This window comes from Athene noctua, chromosome 4 (genome assembly GCF_965140245.1).
Source record: "Athene noctua chromosome 4, bAthNoc1.hap1.1, whole genome shotgun sequence".
NCBI classification, from domain to species: Eukaryota; Metazoa; Chordata; class Aves; order Strigiformes; family Strigidae; genus Athene; species Athene noctua.
In genome coordinates this window covers 79,872,255-79,892,630 of record NC_134040.1, presented here as the reverse complement: position 1 = coordinate 79,892,630, position 20,376 = coordinate 79,872,255, and the positions used below count along the sequence as shown (strand labels likewise).

The 20,376-nt window shown below is 39.0% G+C and overlaps 1 protein-coding gene across 16 annotated transcripts in view; it reads left to right on the top strand.

Annotated features, from left to right (window-relative positions):
• Window positions 1-20,376, top strand: part of SORBS2 (sorbin and SH3 domain containing 2) — an 86,413-nt gene that overhangs the window by 36,436 nt on the left and 29,601 nt on the right. For 8 of the 16 annotated variants that reach the window (XM_074905854.1, XM_074905850.1, XM_074905849.1 and 5 more), the window contains one exon: window positions 1,555-1,669. In XM_074905854.1, the coding sequence (XP_074761955.1) occupies window positions 1,555-1,669 (115 nt within the window). Of the gene's footprint in view, window positions 1-1,554; window positions 1,670-9,035; window positions 9,120-11,237; window positions 11,295-20,376 lie in introns of all 16 variants that reach the window. The other 8 variants (XM_074905856.1, XM_074905858.1, XM_074905851.1 and 5 more) reach the window with 2 other exon arrangements.

Genomic DNA, 20,376 nt, shown 5'->3' with positions numbered 1-20,376 from the left:
AAACACGTTAGTTATGCTTTGTCTGCTGCTGACAGCTATAGCTCGTCAATCTTTCCCTGCCATTGGGAGATTCTTTTTTTAATTGCCTATAAAGCCTGAGTATTTAAAATCTCACATAAGAGGCTTAGGTTTACTCACAGTATCACAGTTTCATAGCTGGGAGGCAAGATATGGTTTGCATTAACAGTTGGGCTCAAAAATATAGTCCATAAGGGATTACAGGCTGAACACTGTAAATTAGGTGAACTGAGCATGAATCAGAATTTCAGCAGCATCCTTTTTCCTTCAGTGACTTGCAGTATAATGCAACTTGATCAGAACACTCCCATTTTCCTGTTCATTCTCAAAAAATACAACCCTTTCTGCTCTGAAATGATTTTTTTTTTTGCCAGTGAGAATAAACAATAGAGCCATGTAGAACTACTTCCCTTGAAATGTAGGGCATTTTATAAATAGAGGTGTCTGTGTCCCAGAAATTGCACTCACAAACATACTGTAAACAAAAGCTACCCCATAGATTATTTTAAGGCACATGACACATGCCTTATTATGTCAGGTCACATCAAACCAAGTCACATCAGAAAGGCTGATAGAACTAATAGAACATAATCAGTGTGTGCTCTTTCTTCTTGTAAATACAGACAGTAGCTGATAGGATTTCCACTTTCCTCCATTCTTTGAGTTACCAGTAGGTAATTTTACACAGAGCTAAACAAAAAGATGTGTGAGCTACAGTTTTCCAAATGCAATGTAGGCAGTGACTATAAAAACTGCAGTGAAAACGTAGCTCTCACTGTGATAGTAACTATCTAACTATCCCCCAAAAATATAAAGGTAGCTATTAATGTAACATGGTAAATTACTGAAAAAATACAGTAGTAGGGGTTACTTTTTGTTCTTGTCATAGCACTATTAAATTGAAAGAAAATTTATAATTATACGGAAAATGGATACATTTCTGTCCCAAAGCTCTCTGCCAAATTCGTGTTGTTTATTCAAATTTCCAAGGAAACGGTATACCACTTTCAAGCATATTCAGGAGCAGTTCTACTACAGATCGGGATAAAGAGCATCTACTAGATTTTCACGCTATCTTTTAAAACAATTCCTCATTTTTTGTCTCAGAAGATTTTGTAACTTTTTCAATATAAACTTACTATCATACAGTGTGATGACAAAAATATCTATTACTTGCCTGTATTAGTATAGTGTATAAAACTAGTAAATTTGCAACTTGAGAAGGCATTTCATGCTATTTTGACACAGTATGTCAGGGAAGTTTTTTAACTGGTCTACTAGTTATAACAAAAGTATGAGTGATCACAGAGGCTGGACACCTTGAGCATTTTTCCTGCTGTACTGAGTATACCTGCTATAAACAGGTTCAGATGATACAATGCTTAAAACATTGGGATGCTAGACCAGACATTTCACAGCTGAAATCTAGAAAGAGAAACCATGCTGAATTTGGTTTTGCATGTTTCTCATGCACAAAGTTGTAAAGCAGATGGTGATGACAGTAAATTAACTCAGTTGCTCGTATTTGCTATTTAGAAATGACTGGGATCCCCCTGACAGAAAGGTAGATACCCGCAAGTTCCGTTCTGAACCAAGAAGTATTTTTGAATATGAGCCGGGAAAGTCATCCATCCTTGAACATGAAAGACCGGTAAGACACATAAGTGAAATAAATAATACAGTAAGAGGTTTGGTGAGAGGTCATCTTTTTATTATTTACTACTGATTGTAACTACTTAGATGAATACTGAAGGTCCTTTTTCAAATGTGATTTTGCAGCAATTTGTCTTTGCTCTTTGCTGATGGTTGTGTTGAAAATGTGGGTTTGACTTATTCACTAATCTCAGATCTTCTGATTCTGAAATCTGATTGATTTCCAAGAAATCAAACCACTGCTGTGCAAACCTAATGGATGATGAAACTGCTTTTTCTAATTGGCATGTGTCTCCAGGAGTCATTTTCAGTAGTATTAACAGCACGTATGATATCTTATTAATTAATGCATAAAAATAAACTATTTTCAGGATGTGCCTAATTCTACACATAAAGAGGTTTTTGTCAAAAGCTGGTCAAGGTTGCGCAGAGAGGCTGTGGAATCTCCATTTCTGGAGGTGTTCAGGACTCGCCTGGACACAGCCCTGAGCAACCTGATCTGATTAGACCTGTTTTTAGCAGGAGGTTGGACTAGATGACCTCTGGAGGGGGCCCTTCCAGCCTCAATTACTTTGTGATTACTGATGTACATTCACTTGTAATTAGAAGTCCTTATTCGTGCTTTCTGAATAACGATTGCGATTGTGGAATTTTTTGCAAGCATGTCTGATAAAGCTATGTTTAATGCACGCAGAATGACCATCAATGGAAGTTTTTGTTTGCTGAAAGACACATTCACCCAGCTTTTCTAATCTATCTTTGTGCCATCTCAATACTTTCTTATTTTAGGAAAAATTTTGGCAATATTTTCTCTTCTTGGTCTTTTACTTTGAGGTTGAAATGGTTGAAGGAGTCCAGTGTTAAAGAAGGGGTTTGTGTAATCAATACTGGATTATTTTTTGCTTCTGTATTACATGCTTGTTCACAGAATTTATTTTACTAATTTAAAATAAACAAATAATTGAATTCCAGAATATGTAGTATGTCAATAGTGTGAAAAACCTGTACTAAGCACCTTTCCCTTGTGTGTTTGTGGTCTTTTCAGGAATATAATTTTTGTGGTTTTGTGTTTCTGTGAAATTAAGTTCTTGTAGAACTGATGCATTTTTCAAAGAGGAAACTTGCATTTTGATAGGAACTGTTAATTAATCAATATAATTAAAGGGAATTTAGTATTTATTGTGAAGATGAACTTGAATTTTATTCAAAAGGTGATGGCATTTGTTCTGAGTACTTTTTTGATTGCTTTATACACACTGAGATCATTTACCAGCCTTCTCAGTGCCAAAGAATAACAGCAGATTAAAGTTAAAAGTAAGAAAATTACAGTGATGTTTCAAGAATGGCCTCACTTTTCTACTGAATTATATTTTCTACTAATGTAATGTGAAAAAGTAATTCATATAGGAATTGCAGTGTTGATTAATATGATCGTAGATACAATTTTTCAATTTTAGCAAACTAACGAAATGACAAAAAAGTGTGCTTTGCTGACTGTTCCTGAATCCTTTCTTTTAACTTGTTTATACATTTTATTTTTGATGTTATCAATCAACAGGTTGGATTTTGAGCTTGGTTTGGTCCTTAAAATATTTTCATGCAGAGAAGCCTTAGTCATGTTGTACTTACTGAGCAGCATCAGTCAAGGGCAAGATCATCCTTTATCATCTGAAGTTTAGACTAGAATTGTAGACTTAGCTGATTTAAATACAAAAAAAAATCTCTTTGTAGAATAAATTTTAAAAGCTGAGGAAATAATATTCATTGACAGAATGAAGATATTTTTTGTTTATGTTTCTTTTACAGTCAGAGCTGTAAAAGATTGGAAAACCGGAATCAATGTAGAATACAAGAGATGAAAGTTGTGCTGGCACTTGTGTAATGTTATTAACTGATAAAAAATAGTTGAAGCAATCTATCACAGTTCTGGAATTTCTGCTGATGATGACGATGATGTTCAGCTTTATGTATTTAGATAGTTCCTTTGGACTGAGTTACAGAAAGAAAAATACCTTGTTTCACTGAAGCATTTGCCTTCACTGTGTTCATTGGAAGCAAAACTCATGACTTCTTAAATGATGATCAGCAGAATAGGTCAAAAGATTTTCTCTGTGTGTAGGAAAAGCTGACATCTGAAAACTGTGTAGTCGTTTCAAATTCAGGTGAAAACTCCAAATTCTCAACTGTGTCAGTATAGCATGAGTCTTTCATCATGCTAATCTCAAAAGATTTTATTTTTAATGTCTGAAAAATTATTCTGATAATACAGAAATAAAATATTAATAAAAATATGGAGTATAAAAATAAATGTAGTTAATATTGTAGAAAATGGGCATTTATAGCTTCTGAACTAAAAATCTTTATTAATTTTGCCAAAAACAAAAAAAGGAAAAGGAATTTTTTCCAGCACTCCAAATCTTAAAATTTTTTGCTGAAATTTAATCATTTCCATGTCTACATGATTGCAGTTTTGATGGCAAAATGATCTGGGGAAAAAAAATATTTACAGCTACCTTATATAATAATAAACAGGGCAGATGAGGTTTAAAAGCTCAGCATTCCCTTTAGTGACATAGGTACTACACTGGAACCAGTTATGATTAATGTGGAGATTAGAAACATGGGAGGAATATAATAAAATGAGATTCGATGTAAAACTAACATTTAGTGGGAAGTATTCAGCAGATCCTCATTCAGTAGGTCAAAAGACTGTGAGAAATAATAACCGTTAAAAAAAATGACCTACTAATAAATAGCAATTGGATAGATTGGTTAGGGATAGATGATTATCTTTGTTATGGGTATAAAAATATAAGTGTAATTTCAAGCTGCAGTATCATATAGCAGCCTTCACTCATGAAATAGGAAAATAATGTTTCTTCTGTAATTTGAACTTGTAAGAGTATAAACATCAACAATAGGGAGAGGCTTGAGATTGGTCTTTTCAGATAACATCTAAAAGTAAGCGACAAGAGGTAATGGCCTCAAATTGCACCAGGGAAGGTTTAGACTGGATATTAGGAAGCATTTCTTTACAGAAGGGGTTGTTAGGCGTTGGAATGGGCTGCCCAGGGAGGTGGTGGAGTCCCCATCCCTGGAGGTGTTTAAGAGTCGGGTTGACATAGCGCTGAGGGATCTGGTGTAGTTGGGAACTGTCAATGTTAGGTTAATGGTTGGACTGGATGATCTTCAAGGTCTTTTCCAACCTAGACGATTCTGTGATTCTGTGACATTAAGCTGTCTTCCAAGCAGTGATGTGGCAGCTCCTTTTTTCCTACTTCAATAAACCCATAAAATATTACCATTTCTTCTAATAACTTAGCACTGATAAGGTGGTACATAAGTTGTTCTGATGTTTCCATCTCCAATGTCTGCAATTCAATAAAGTGCTGTTATTTTTCTCTAATATCATCTGAACCACAGATTCGTTTCCTAAAATGGATGTTAACTTTCAGTGAATAAACTGCAGTGTAATAATTTAATCTTACTCGTATGAAGTTACATTTTTATTCTTTACTAGTTTCAACTTTGCATATGTGAAGTAGTTCATACATGTACATTTCTCTGTTTCTGCAGTAAAACAAGTAAGGAAAACTCATAGTGTTGCTGTAAAGAAAGATTTTGTAAAATTAGTACAAGCAATAGATGCCTTTTTTTTCATTAGGTGTTTTAGTTAAACATGAAAGTACACATGTGCTAGTCAGAGAAAACTGCCAGGTTAAATTTTAGGTTTAGATTTTTTTATATATTCTCAGTGTCCAAATTTTCTACTGAGATTGTATGCAAGAGGACTTAATGATCAAAATAAATTAAAAAAACATTACTGTTTTGTCAAATACCAGAAATAGACTGGGCTTGCACCATGATGTACATCTGTTGGTTTGGGGAAGTTTTTTTACTGTAGTGAAAAATTTGAAATTTTCTTTAGAATAGTTTGATTACCTGTGAAATCTCAAGCTGGTTATCAGAATATTCTGCTCAGTGTTAGCTGAGTTACTTGAGTAACACTTTGTCAACTGGAAAAATTTTCACAGCGTGTCTTAAAAAGAAATCAGGAATTCTACATATAGGCATGTTTTGATATGACATTAAAATAAATATGTCTTCTCATAAAGACACTGAGAGACTAAGTCAATATGGTAATGCACTTGGAGCTGCAACAGCTATTTAAAAGTAGTCCAAAAAAAAAAAAAAAAAAAAGGAAAGGAAAAGAAAAGCAAACTCTAGAGCTAATAAAATACCAAAGCCAAATTTACAACAGACATCTGAGTCCATGGTTCCAAAGAGGCTTCAATATGGTGTCTGAACTTGCAAATGTCAAATCAAGCACAGGCAAAGCTGCATGCAACACTACAGATGTTTTGGGTTTTTTTAAATTATGTTGTTCTTCTATACTTGAGTATGTTGTTGCAGTGCTGTGTTGACCATCTGATGCAAATGGCTAAAAGAGTGAAGTTTCCTACTGGTCTTCAGTAGTTATTTTCAACAAGTAATGAAAATGTTACTAAAGGACTAGATGAGGGATAGAGTACAGGAACGTGACTTGGTTTGACTGACAAGACATAAAAAGGGAATTTAACTTTATTGCTTTTACCTTCTGTTCAAACAGTTTGGGCGATACTTTGTGAGACCAAGCCAAGTTCAGTATTTCAAGCCAAAATGATTTGTTCATTTTAAATCTCTTGGAAGGGGAGATAATAGAAAAACGTCCATCAGCAAAACTGAATCCAAAAGCCAAGTGCAATCAATTGCCTGTGTATTGCTCTTGGTAGCACAGGGAATGCAGAGTCCTTGCTGGAACTGCCAGGCAGCAGTGGATTTGCAGACTGTAGTGCTCAGTTTCTTTTTATTTGCTGCCCTCTGCGGTTCAAGGTCTGAATAAAAGTAGGATTTGTGTGCGTGGAGTGAGCTTTACACACTTAGGCTCTCATTTTATTTGCACACTACTACATGAGGAGAACTCAAAAACTTAGAAACTGCATAAAATACATTATTTCTAGCTTTTTATTTACAAGCAGAATTGTGGAGGTTTTAAAGATTCCAGCTAATTACGAGAGTATTTGAAGATAAAAGGGGAGCCAACTTCCATTCTCATTTTTATCTCCTTGGGTGGAAGCCCAGCTGGTCTGACAGTGTGTTATGGCTTCCTGTAAGAGGGGACACTGGTCAGTGTGTAGGTTTGGGGCTGCTGCTATCCAGGGAACCTTGAGGCTCACAAGGCTGATGCTTACTACCCAGGCAAGTAATGCCAGTAGGGCTGGCTTTGTAGTGCTAACAGCCCCACAGTTTCAATGCCATGTGCATTTCAAGGGATCGATTTATATATGTAGATGCACCCAATTGTTGATACTAACATTTCTGTGAAAATTAATTCATTGCAATAATATAAAGATGAAAGCGTGCTATATTTCAGCATACTGTAACTTAGTTTGAAGAAATGATGAAAAAGGAATTGTTTAGTACTGTCTTCTCAAATTATCCAAATCTAAACTGTGGATTTATTTTTTTTTTTAAGATAAGCAAAAAACTCTGAATATGCCAAGCATTCTTTGTAATGGGAATCAAGTTGATATATAACGAAGTTATTTTCTGCATTGTGAATCATTTTTTGCCCTCAATGCCTTCATCTCTCTGTAGAAGAGCAATCACGTGTTTTTTCTTAAATTGGTTGTAGTTTCTAGTAAGGTCACAAGTCTTGACTGGTCAGTTCGTGAAACTAATTTCAGTGGTGCTTTTCTACTAAAGATGGGTATGTCTAGTTGAGTTGAAGCAGTTATCATTAGTAGTGCTGGATTATGGCTGTGGATGGTGGAAATGCAAGGGCAAAACTCCAGAGCAGCTTCGCTTCCTAACCCTGCTGTGGAGCACAGCAAGTTGTTCATCACTGGCATTCACTTCTCACTCTGTTCACAGGAATAATACTTCCCTTACTTGAAAGGGACATTGTGAAGATAAATCTGTAAAGCAACAGTTGGTGTCCAGATACTGCATGAACAGCTCATAGATATGTGAACACCAAGGTAGTTCAAAAGAGTTTTTGACCTTCAATAGAGCAAAGTTGACAGTCTGTTCCAGTAACATCAAAGGCAGCAAGAAAAGTGCTGTAAGATGTTTAATTATCTGAAATAGTCAAGAGCACAGTGTTATCTCTTTCAGAGAACAGAAATAGCTGTATGTGATTGCTCTGGTGTATTGGTGACAGCCTGACTCAGGAGGAAAAAGTGTTACATACTTAATCACCAGTATCATTCTTTATGCAGGACCCTGTCATCTTCTAGGTCACACACATTAGTGTCTAAGTTCTGATAATTACAGTTGTGGAGAAACAAATTTTAAAATCAGAAATATCTTTAACAAGAGGCTTTCTCTTTTTCAGAGATCTTTAAACCAACAGTTCACTGTAATTCTGTGCTGCATGACAGCTTACATCAGATCCTACAAAGGAACTGGAGCTATTTAGAAAATAATGCAGCCAAGTTTACAGTTGATTAGATACCCCATTGGGAGCTCTACTGTTTTGCACTGTCATGTTTTCAAGCTACTTCAATAAACCTGTCAATTATTCTTCTGTTCATTGAAGAATTTCTTAATGCCATCTTCAGCCGCTACTGTGAGAATTTTCAGATGAAAATAATGTATTTTGCTGTGGAAAAAAAAAAATGCTTCATTACGTCAACAAGGCCGTGGGAGATAAAACATTACAACATACTGCTGAAATGAATATTATGGAATGTATAAGGTTTTGTTCCCTATTTTTTGACCATAGGATTTAAAATATACCAGTACCATTTCATACGCTGAAGTGGCTTTCTAATAGAGTCATGCCTGCATGATGCATATTCCTTATCTCTGCTCAGCGCTTGCTTCAAGACAGCAAGATCTAGAATTAACATGCTTTGTGAGAAGACAAGGAATGACCAAAAGCAATACTGAAAACATTATATCTGTAGTGCTGATCAGATGGGCAATTTCTTGCCTATGCTGAAGATGACAATCATTTAAACCATCTTCTTAACAAGGAATCTTTAGTAGCATTAAATGTACTTCAGTAATGCGGTGATGTTTACAGAAGTGGTCAAAGAGCCCTCTTAGCTTTAAAAGAGTAATTTTAAAACGTTTAACATCTTCCAGTCATTGGAAGAACAGTAACAAAAAGAGAAGTATTAAAGCTACTAGTCAACGACAGCTCTTGAACAAGAATATTCTCTGTCTTAAAATACTATCTTCACTCTTTGATACTTTTCCGTTCCTTTCCCCATATTTGTTTTGTGTTTGCGTGTGTTTCTTGTTAAAGTGACATGGCATTTCTAGCACTTTGCTCAGTGTGTGCCTTTTCCTTCCCTTTTCCTTCACAACTGCTCCAGACTGACTGCATAAACCCAGATGACATAGATTTAGAAAACGAACCCTGGTATAAATTCTTTTCAGAACTGGAGTTTGGATGTCCGGTAAGTGAGGACAGAGTATTAATAATAAAACATTAGGGAAAATATTTTTATAATGAGGAATTTACGAAGTACCAAATTCACCTAACATATGCCAATAAAGTTAATTTATTTTAAAGGTCAATAAAGTAATCTCATGCATATAACTATTATTATTCAAGTGGACCCTTAACTTGCCTGAGTAGTGGCTTTAATAGCTTTAATACAGACTATGTATTAGGCAAATAGTAGTATGTAAATATTTAAGTACAAGATAAATTGAATGTTAGATAGGCATGTTTACTAGTCTCCCTAAATCGTTTGCATTTGGCTGGATTATTTTTGAACAATCCTTCAGAACAGAAGAACATGTCAGTTTGCATTAGGGATGCTAATTTACAAGTCATGTATTTTACTTGAAGGAACGTGTCTAAATTTAAATGCACGCAGCCTTATACAAATTGCTTATGGCAGTAAATACTATGATTTTTTTTTTCCTTTTTTTTCCTCTCTTATATTCATACATGCAGAATATGTTTTTTGTACCTGAACACAGAGATACAGGTTTGTTCTATTTTCAAGCTGGACACCTGCTTGAATGGACAGACTTCAGTTCTGCTCTGATTTTCACAAACAGCCAGGTCCAGAAAAAAGGGCTTAGGCAAACACGTTCTCCCTTAGTCCTACTGCAAGCATTTACACTTAAAATTACAAACCCGAAAAACTATATTTGGTTGAAACACCTGAACATCAAAGATATGTTTTTCATCTTTGGTTGCCTAGGCACTCACAATTCTTCTGCAAATACACAGTCTTAATTGCCTTTAAGCACCAAAAGCTGTTTGTATATTTTATACAAGGATAAAATAGTAACATTGTCCTTGAAGCAAGACTGAGAACTAGGTCTCACTTCCTCCCTGCACAGTGCCTTAACAGCTAGATTGGAGATGCACCTGCTCTTGCTTTTGCACACACCCTCTCTGTCTCATGGAGCTCAAATTCTTCCCTGTACACTCTAACATCTTTATGAAAAAGGATAACAAGCATCTTCATCCCAGAAGAATGTTAACACAGTGGTTAGAGTACGTTCCAGACAGGGGGAAGATGGGAGTTCAGATCCCCTCGGAAAAAGGAGGGAAGTAAACCCAAGCATTCCCTCAATCCCATTAAGTATTCTCATAGCTCCCCAGGATCCTGAGCATCTTGAGGGAAAAAAAACCAAAAGCACCTGCCCACAGGCAGGAAATCTCAAACAGACATGGCATTTGAGCTTGAGAGTATCAGGGTTTAAAACATGCCCATTCTTATCTTTCCCTGTTAGCTAGCACTTCTCTGGAGCCCCCTGCAGCGTGCTAATTACTGATATGCTGGGCTAAGTGAGGAGCCTGAGCACTTGACAGGGCCCTGGAGGGCACTCTGGGAACCAGGTACCTTAGTCCCTTTTTGTAGCTAGCCATAAGCCAAAATCAGACCTCCCAACTACTTCAGTGAGAGCAGAAGAGAAAGCAAACCACATACATTCTTTTAAAACTAATTCTTTTAATCACAGCGTTTCAAAAAATCACCCCCTGAATACCACCTGAAAAAAAATTTTTTAAACTAGTTAAATATATCTCGGTTTAAATTGTTGTCCAGTGGTCCATAATTTGTCACATTTTCACTGATTACCTTTTATCTCCTTTTATTTACCCATTCAATCTGTTTTGTCATTCCTCCCTCTAGGTGGGCAGAAACAGTCCAGATACATTCTTCTGATGAACAATATGTCAACAATATTTTACTGATAATGATAGCCTGAGAATAGTGTCTCCTGTAAGATAAAATATATTGAGATTCCCCTAGCAGAATGTAATTGTGATGCTTTACATTCTTCTGTCTCATCAGTATTTAAAACTATTAGTAATGATTCAACATTTCAGTTGTAAATTATACCACCTAAAGTTACTAACGCTTTATTAAAGTGCTTATAATTTTTAAAATATTGTAACGCACTCTTCCTTCCATTCTACCCATATGTGTCACTCTGTATCTGACATTGTCAACACTTAATTTCTAACTGTGTCACCTTCTCCACATGTTTCATTCCTTGCTGCCATTGATTCTACTCCATTTCATCTCTACACTTCTGCTTTTATGATGCAGCCACCTAAAAAGCTTTTGGACTATGTTCAAGACAGTTCTTCTGGTGTTTCCAATGAGGTAAATGAATGATTCTTGTTCAGATGATTCTCTTGGGAAGAAGGGTTGGAGTGCTCACCATTTATGTCTTAAGTTTGTTAAAAATTAGTGGTTTCCTTCTGATAGCTGAGACATTTCTAATTCACAATCATTGTATCTTTGTCTTCATATCTTTCCAGATCACTAGTGCATTTGGATGTTGATCTTATTATCCTAGGAACTGTGAGTCCTTATCCCCAAAACTTCTCAGAGATTAACAAACAGAATTACACAACAGCAACAGCCCATACATCTCTCTTTGACAAATTCCCACTTCATCAGAGTTGGGCAAGTACATTGCTTTCAGACACAATTAATTCATCATCACAATAGTATTTTTTAATTAAAATATCCAACTTCAAATTCTATATCTCAAAGTAAAGAAAGCAAGCCTTTGTGGCTAAGATATCATTTGTCCCATTAAGTATTTATGACTAAGGTTGCTAATCAGGTAAATCAGCAATTAATAATCCTGTTATAAATTTATAACTGCAGGATTGACAGTCACTGTCATCACTCCAAATAAAATGCATCATAATCAGGTAGCGGGCTGTTGTTGCCCTACTCTGAGTGGGAGAGATTCAGGCTTTCATTCCTTCCTCCCCTCCCTCCCATTTTTAGAGTGTTAGGGCAAAAGTCAGTGAATCCTCTAATGACAACTTTACTTCATATGGTGGCTTTACTTTATTCATATTTGGGATTCACTCTCACCTTCCGTAGTCTCTCCAAAAATTAAATGTAAATTGTGGCCTTAAATTGTTTATTGTTTGCAAGTTACTCTGGTTTGGTTTTAAGCTCTAAAACTCTGGAAGAACCCCATGGTTGTGAAATTTGCACCCAGTTCTCCAAGGCAATAAGCCTCTAAGCCTTCACTAATATTTGATAGTACTTTATATGTTGAGGAAGACAATTTAAAAGCCCTAACATGATTATTTGAAGTATTATCATGTTCAGTAGGGCTGGGTAAAACAACTATTAAGTAATACTGATTTTCTCTTTGTTTAATTTACAGAGACATTTATGTTTTATTTTGAAACTTTAAAAATCTTTAATTATGATAAATCATGTTCACAGAGTACAGCAAATTACGTATTGGGGGGGCAGATTATTCAAAATAACTTACTGAAGTATTAGAACCATTATGCAAACAAGCCTGATTTACAACTTTTGCCCACTTTTCCTAACTTCATTTTCATTTACAGTTAAAGCTTTGATGCATGCAAACAGCTAAAAAAATTGTTTTAATTGTAAATATATATATGGGGTTTTGAGTAGAACTGAATCAAAGTATTCAACAAATTCTGTGTTTGGTAGTTTGGGGTGGTTGTCTCCAATATTGAATTATTTTTGTCAGACAGCCTTTATCCATATAGGGCCATGTTGAATATTCTGGAAGATGCCTAATTGGCTTTGGAGATGGGGCACTGGGGGAGCTTTGTTCTGCTGGGCCATCTGGAAGTGGCTTGAAAGGATCATGGGTCAATAAATGCCCACCAGCTGACAGGACAGCTATAGACAGCGGTACCCACTCTTGGCTATAAAACCCAATCATATCCACTGTTTGCTTTCACCTTTCCCCTATGTGCCATATCAGTGAGCTCTACCTGTGGGTAGAAGGTATAATCTCCACACAGCCTACATATAATAACGTATACCTGTGGTAAAAATTAGTATTGTAGAACGTGCAACATAATCTTTCATATAGAAAAACTTCAAAGGTGACTTCAAAGAAAGGGCAAAAGGGCAAGTTACATTCAAGGTAATGAGTATCTTAAAGGATGGAAAGCAACAGCCATATAGTAACCCAGCAGTGAATTTTGGCAAGATATGCACTTCTTGCAGTCTTAGTCTGATTACTGACATGCTATTTATGGCCTGGGGAATGCTGTGGATAAAGAAGTTCTCTGGTTTGGTTTCAGTTGTGTGATTTACCCACTGCCTTCCATAGGAGGCAGTGGTGATCTGCACCGCCCTTGGGATTTACATCATCGTCTGTGTAGCCCTGGAGCCATTACAAGTGGTGGAAAGTAATCAGTGCCTCATGGCTGTTCGGCCAGTATCATGTGACAGATGGTCTCGGCCCAGTCTCTAATGGAAGGGGTTGGCACCTGCACAAGAAACCCCAAATGACAATCTGCAATATTCATATCACCTCATGCAACAGTTCCAACAGATCACCTGTGAGCCCGAGTTTCCATCCTCTGCCGGTACCAGACCATGGCGGCGACTGGTGAACAAAGATGAGGTCGATAGTTGTGGCCAGTTTTGAAATAAGACTGACATTTTCCGGAACAGGCTCAGTGTGTGTTTTGTGGGTAGTGTAGAGAACCACACGGACCTGAGGCCTTTGCTTCTCTGTTGTGTAGAAATGTGAAGAGAACTGTGATTATACTAGCTGCTGGTGTGAGCAACTCTGCTGCTGGCTTCTATGGTTTTATTTCAGACAGACTTCATAATATTAGATATTTATCTTAAAATCATTGAGGTTGGATAGTGGTAGGAGAATTGTCATAGTTTTCAGCTTTCAGAGGACGTAAAGAAAATCTTGAAAATATGAACTGTATGAACAGGAAAGGCTCAAGAATAAGTACCACCTTCAGAATATATTTTTTAAAAACAAATACTGTGATATTTTGTTTAGACAGAATAGGTGAACAGTAATGCACTCATCATGACGCCCATACACATTCCAAATATTGAGAAATAAAAACCAGATAATTTCCTAAGTGCTAATAGCAGGTTTATTGTTTGTCTGAGAATATCTGATGATCATCAGCCCACCTCCATAACAACTGGCTCCAAAACACAGGCTTCTATCTAATCTGCCTGTAGAAAGGAGATTTGATTCTTTACTCCTTTCCTAGAGCAGATGGTATGGTTTTGTTTCATGGTACCCCTTCTCTCTAAGGTTTAATAAGTCCATTAACTTTATGAGCTAGTTTACAGTACTTAAAATACTTTGGTCAGAAATTACCTGTTTCTGTTCTTCACGTTCAAATCCGCAAATCAATTTTTATTTTAAAGTGTCAGACATAGTTTGTTTATCACTTAAGAATAATGCAATGGCAGATAATTAAAAAAACCACCAAACCTTGAAACCTGTGTTTTGCTAACAAAATGAAACTTATAAGAAATAAATTCACACTTGTTTGCAGCAAAACATGTTGGTTTTCTAGCAAATAAAAATCAAATGCTGTGATAAAACTAGATTGTATTCCACAGTCTTGTCTACTCTCCCATCATGGAAAAAAAGTGTATGTGGAGCCCCACTGCACAGAAAGCCACCTGGGAAAGGGATGCATCATTGTATGAGTGAGGCAAGCATTGACTGTTGGGAACACCTAACATGGGAGACACTGGGCACATGACCAACATCACTGATGCATGCATCCCTGTCCTTGGGAATGGGGGCTACCTCCTGCTCCTATTGGTAATAGCTTAATTCCCAGATTGTGTGAAGATCTCTCATACACAGGCTAGAAATTGCAGATGAGTGTTGCAGGAGGACATGTTAATTTACAAATAAACACTGTAGTAATTCCTAGCAGGTGGACGTATTGCCATTGATACTTTCCTTATGCCACTTTCTCCCTCCTACTGTAGCGCACACGCTGTGGGTTGCATGCGTGTCATTCTCTACTGTAAATGAGATGCAGATGAATAGAGGAGATCATGTCTCCTGTAATGTGTCTGAAGGTTGTACTGGATGAGCTGAAAATGACTGCATGACAAGTAGCCCTTTTTTTAGCATAGCAGGACTAAGGTAATTTTTGGAGCTTTTATTTCTAGATCCCTTCTATCATCCATAGCATAAGTCACTGAAGCAGAGTTTTATGTTGCCAGAACTTGAGCATCAGTTTTAACAACCTGAAAGTCCATGATACAGTGCAGCAATGGAAGGATAAGGGTGAGAAAAGAACAAATCTATTCTTTTGGTTTCCCATTTTATTATAAAATGCAATATTTGTCATACAGACCAGTGTAGTGCATTATAAAATCACATTTGTTGTTTGGAAGCAGTCTCAGAGGCTTGGGGCTAATCGAGTTCTGACAGGAACAATTTAGCAGTATCCATCAGGTAAGAATTGCAGCCGCAGCAGAGAAACTGCCTCAGCTTTGCCTCTAATGTGGTGACAGAATATTAAAAAAGTGACTTTTAAAATCTCGCAGAGATGCATCACTTGTACAGCACATGACTTAGAGTATTATCCAAGTCTTGCATTGCTTCCATTCTGAACAGATGCAAAGACTAGCAAGTTTAAACGCACAAGTGACTATAACAGTGAAGTGGAACAAGAGTCATGGTTTCATTATTTAGTCCAGTAGTCTATTTCATTTCAAAATAAATTGGAAAAAAACAGAGAAGTAGTTATAATCAAAACCTTGAGTTTACTTCTTTCCTATACATGTGCTTACTTTGAGATTTCTCCCAAAATCAAAGGCCCATCAGAGTTTGTGGGATGAAACTATGCCATGTTGTACTGTCCAAGATCACCAGGAAGCCTTGAAATAACACACTAACCCATTTGTCATTAGCAAATATTATGACCAACACTAGAGGGGCCCTGCCTCCAGCCAGGCAGAGGACGGGGACAACTGAGTTTACTGGAAGGTGTGGATTCGATGGCCTGGCACATCTGACCCCCAGCAGTATAAGGCTCTAGTGGACACTGGTGCTCAATGCACCCTAATGCCATCACATTTTAAAGGAGCAGAACCCGTTTGTATTTCAGGAGTGACAGGGGGGTCTCAACAGCTGACTGTATTAGAGGCCGAGGTGAGCTTAAGTGGAAAAGAGTGGGGGAAACACCCCATTGTGACTGGCCCAGACGCTCCATGCATTCTTGGCATAGGTTATCTCAGAAGAGAGTATTTTAAGGACCCCAAAGGGTATCGGTGGGCTTTTGTTATAGCAGCCTTGGAAACAGAAGGAATTAAACAGCTTTCTGTGTTGCCTGGTCTATCAGAGGATCCTTCTGTTGTGCGATTGCTGAGGGTTGAAGAACAACGGGTGCCAACTGCCACTACAGCCGTGCACCGACGGCAATACCGCACCAACCGAGACTCTGTAATCCCGATCCATAAACTGATTCGTCAGCTAGAGAGCCAAGGAGTCATCAGCAAGACGCACTCCCCTTTTAACAGCCCCGTATGGCCAGTGCTAAAGTCTAACGGAAAGTGGAGATTGACAGCAGATTATCATGGCCTGAATGAAGTCACGCCACCACAGAGTGCTGAGTGCCACACATGTTATAACTTCAGTATGAACTAGAGTCGACGGCAGCCAAGTGGTACACCATGATTGATACTGCCAATACATTTTTCTCCATCCCTCTGGCAGCAGCATGCAGGCCACAGTTTGCTTTTACCTGGACGGGTGTCCAACACACCTGGAATCAACTGCCCCAGGGGTGGAAACAGCCCCACCATTTGCCATGGACTGATCCATGCTGCACTGGAACGGGGTGAAGCCCCAGAACATCTACAGTACATTGATGGTATCATTATATGGGGTAATACAGCAGAAGAAGTTTTTGAGAAAGGGAAGAAAATAATCCAAATCATTCTGAGAGCTGGTTTTGCCATAAAGCATAGTAAAGTCAAAGGATTTGCACAAGAGATCCAGTTTTTAGGAGTAAAATGGCAAGATGGACATCGGCAGATTCCAGTGGAGGTGATTCATAAGATAACAGCTATGCCCCCACCAACTAACAGAAAGGAAACACAAGCTTTCTTAGGTGTTGTGGGTTTCTGGAAACTGCACATTCCAAATTATAATCAGACTGTCAGCCCTCTCTATCAAGTGACTCGGAAAAAGAATGATTTTGTATGGGGCCCGGAGTAGTGACAGGCTTTTGAACAAATTAAGAAGGAAATAGTTCATGCAGTAGCCCTCGGGCCAGTTCGGACAGGGCAAGATGTTAAAAATGTGCTCTACACTGCGGCCGGGAAGAATGGCCCTACCTGGAGTCTCTGGCAGAGAGCACCAGGGGAGACTCGGGGTGGACCCCTGGGGTTTTGGCGTCGGGGATACAGAGGATCAGAAGACTGCTACACTCCAACCGAAAAGGAGGTACTGGCAGCACATGAAGGTGTTCAAGCTGCTTCAGAGGTGATCGGGACTGAAGCACAGCTCCTCCTGGCTCCCCGACTGCCAGTGCTGGGCTGGGTGTTCGGAGGGAGGGTCCCCTCCACACACCATGCGACTGATACCACGTGGAGTAAATGGGTCGCACTGATCACACAACGGGCTCGAATAGGGAGCCCCAGCCGTCCGGGAATATTGGAAGTGATCACAAATTGGCCAGAAGGCAAAGATTTTGGAATGGCGCCAGAGGAAGAGGTAGCACGTGCTGAAGAGGCCCCACCATATACTGAGATACCGGATAATGAGAAGTGATGTGCCCTGTTCACCGACGGGTCCTGTCGCATTGTGGGGAAACATCAAAGGTGGAAGGCAGCTGTGTGGAGCCCCACACAATGAGTTTCCGAAGCTGCTGAAGGAGAAGGTGAATCGAGTCAGTTCGCAGAGGTGAAAGCTGTCCAGCTGGCCTTGGATATCGCTGAGCGAGAAAAGTGGCCGGTGCTCTACCTCTGTACTGACTCGTGGATGGTGGCAGATGCTCTGTGGGGTTACTGGTTACAGCAGTGGAAATGGAGCAACTGGCAGCACAGAGGCAAACCCGTTTGGGCTGCTGAATTATGGTAAGATATTGCTGCTCAAGTAGAGAATCTGGTTGTGAAAGTATGTCATGCTCGTGTACATAAGAGCTGGGCCACCGAAGAACATCAGAACAACCAACAGGCGGATCAAGCTGCCAAGATCAAGGTGTCTCAAGTAGATCTGGACTGGCAACATAAGGGTGAACAATTTCTGGCTCACTGGGCCCATCAGGGAAGAGATGCAACATATAGATGGGCTCATGACCGAGGGGTGGACTTAACCATGGATGTTATTGCACAGGTAATCCATGAATGTGAGACCTGTGCTACGATCAAGCAAGCCAAATGGTTAAAACCCATTTGGTATGGAGGATGATGGTATAAATATGGGGAGGCCTGGCAGATTGATTATATCACGCTCCCACAACTCGGCAAGGCAAGCACTATATGTTTACAATGGTGGAAGCAGCCACTGGTTGATTGGAAACTCATGCCATGTCCCATACCACTGCCTGGAACAGCATTTTAGGCCTTGAGGAGAAAGTCTTGTGGCAGCATGGCACGCCAGAAAGAACTGAGTCAGATAATGGGACACATTTCTGAAACAACCTCATAAACACCTGGGCCACAGAACATGGCATTGAGTGGATATATCACATTCCCTACCATGCAACAGTCTCTGGGAAAATTGAGCGATACAATGGATTGCTGAAAACTACACTGAAAGCAATGGGTGGTGGAACTTTCAAACACTGGGACGTGCATTTAGCAAAAGCCACCTGGTTAGTCAATACCAGAGGATCTGCCAAGCAAGCGAGCCCTGCTCAGTCAAACCTCCTACATACCGTGGATGGGGATAGAGCCCCTGTAGTGCACGTTAGGAATATGCTGGGGAAGGCCGTCTGGGTTACTCCTGCATCGGGTAAAGGTAAACCCAAGTGTGGAACTAGTTTTGCCCAAGGACCTGGGTGCACTTGATGGGTGATGCAGAAGGATGGAGAGGTCTGATGCGTGCCTCAGGGAGACTTGATTTTAGGTGAGGATCGAACTGTCACATAACCCTGTTATTGCAATTGGTGCCTTGCAACATCCCTTGCCACATCCAAAGCCTCCTGCCCCACTGACTGAGCCAACTCTGCCTCATTCCTCAGCCTTAATGACTGTCATGATAGATGGAACCCGAAGTTATGGACCAAATGAACGCAGCAAACATTGTGGAAGGATGGACCATACACTGAGGGAATGATATCTGTGAGACCTGGGAAAAAAGGGGTGGTGATTTCTTAGGATGTATTTGGAACCTGAGCATGATGTCAATGGTATGGAATAGGGGTGGAGACTGTCCTGGTTTCAACCAGGATGGAGTTAACTTTCCCTGGGTTGAGAGGGAGCCCAGCTAGAGGGTTGGTGCTGATCAGTCGTTGGAGTATTTCATCCCATGTGATGTCATGCCCAGGGATACAGGTGGGTGTGGGCTCTCTCTGGCACACGCCGATTTCAGGTCTGGCCCGGGTGTGTGTTGCTGGGTGGGGGAGGTTGCCACGCTCAGTAAGCCACTGATGCATTTTACTCATTTCTTTTTGGACTCACTATTCTTGGCCTTGTTCTCTCGTTATATTTAGTAAATTCTTTTTTTTTATTCAACCTACGAATTTTCTTCTTTTTGTCCCTCCCCTATTCCACCAGAGAGGGGGGAGGTGAAAGACAGGCCATGTGGCATCTGGCTGCCGGCTGAGTTCAAACCTCAGCATTGTCCTGATGGGATCACTTGGTGTATGCAGGTCTTAAATAATGAAACCAACTGATAAATGAGCTTGTAACTGAACAATCATACTGACTTTATAGTGTCCCACCTGTAAAAGTAGTTTAAACAGTTACTCTAGAATGTCATTTAAACTATACAGTCCTCTGAAATCTCTTCTCAAATATTCTTAGATTATGGGTGACTTCTATACATGACTTACATACATGTGTCAGTTAACAAATCTGGGTGAAGTACTATTCGTGAACTTGCAATTCAAATCACTGGAAAAAATGATAATCTAACAAAAAAAGCACTTACACAGTCCATGAGTGCTATTACTTCTGCAGACCTCTACAGAGAAAAGCCTTTAAGATTCTTCCATACAGAGAAGGTCTAAAAGACTTCTGTAGAGAGAAAAATAGTTTCTGCAGCTTACAAATCTGTATGATACTTCTATTTCCAGTCCATTGGGTTAGCTCTGAAGTGACTTGCTAGGCACTCAAAACAAGTTTAACTTTTGAACCACACTTCTTTGTACCCATGAAGAAATACCCCAGGGACCATGCAGTTCGTTCCAGATTCATACCTCATTACCAGAACTGTAGTATTACTTAATTCTGGCTGCAGGCTTGAAATGTATTAAATGGTTAATTTAAA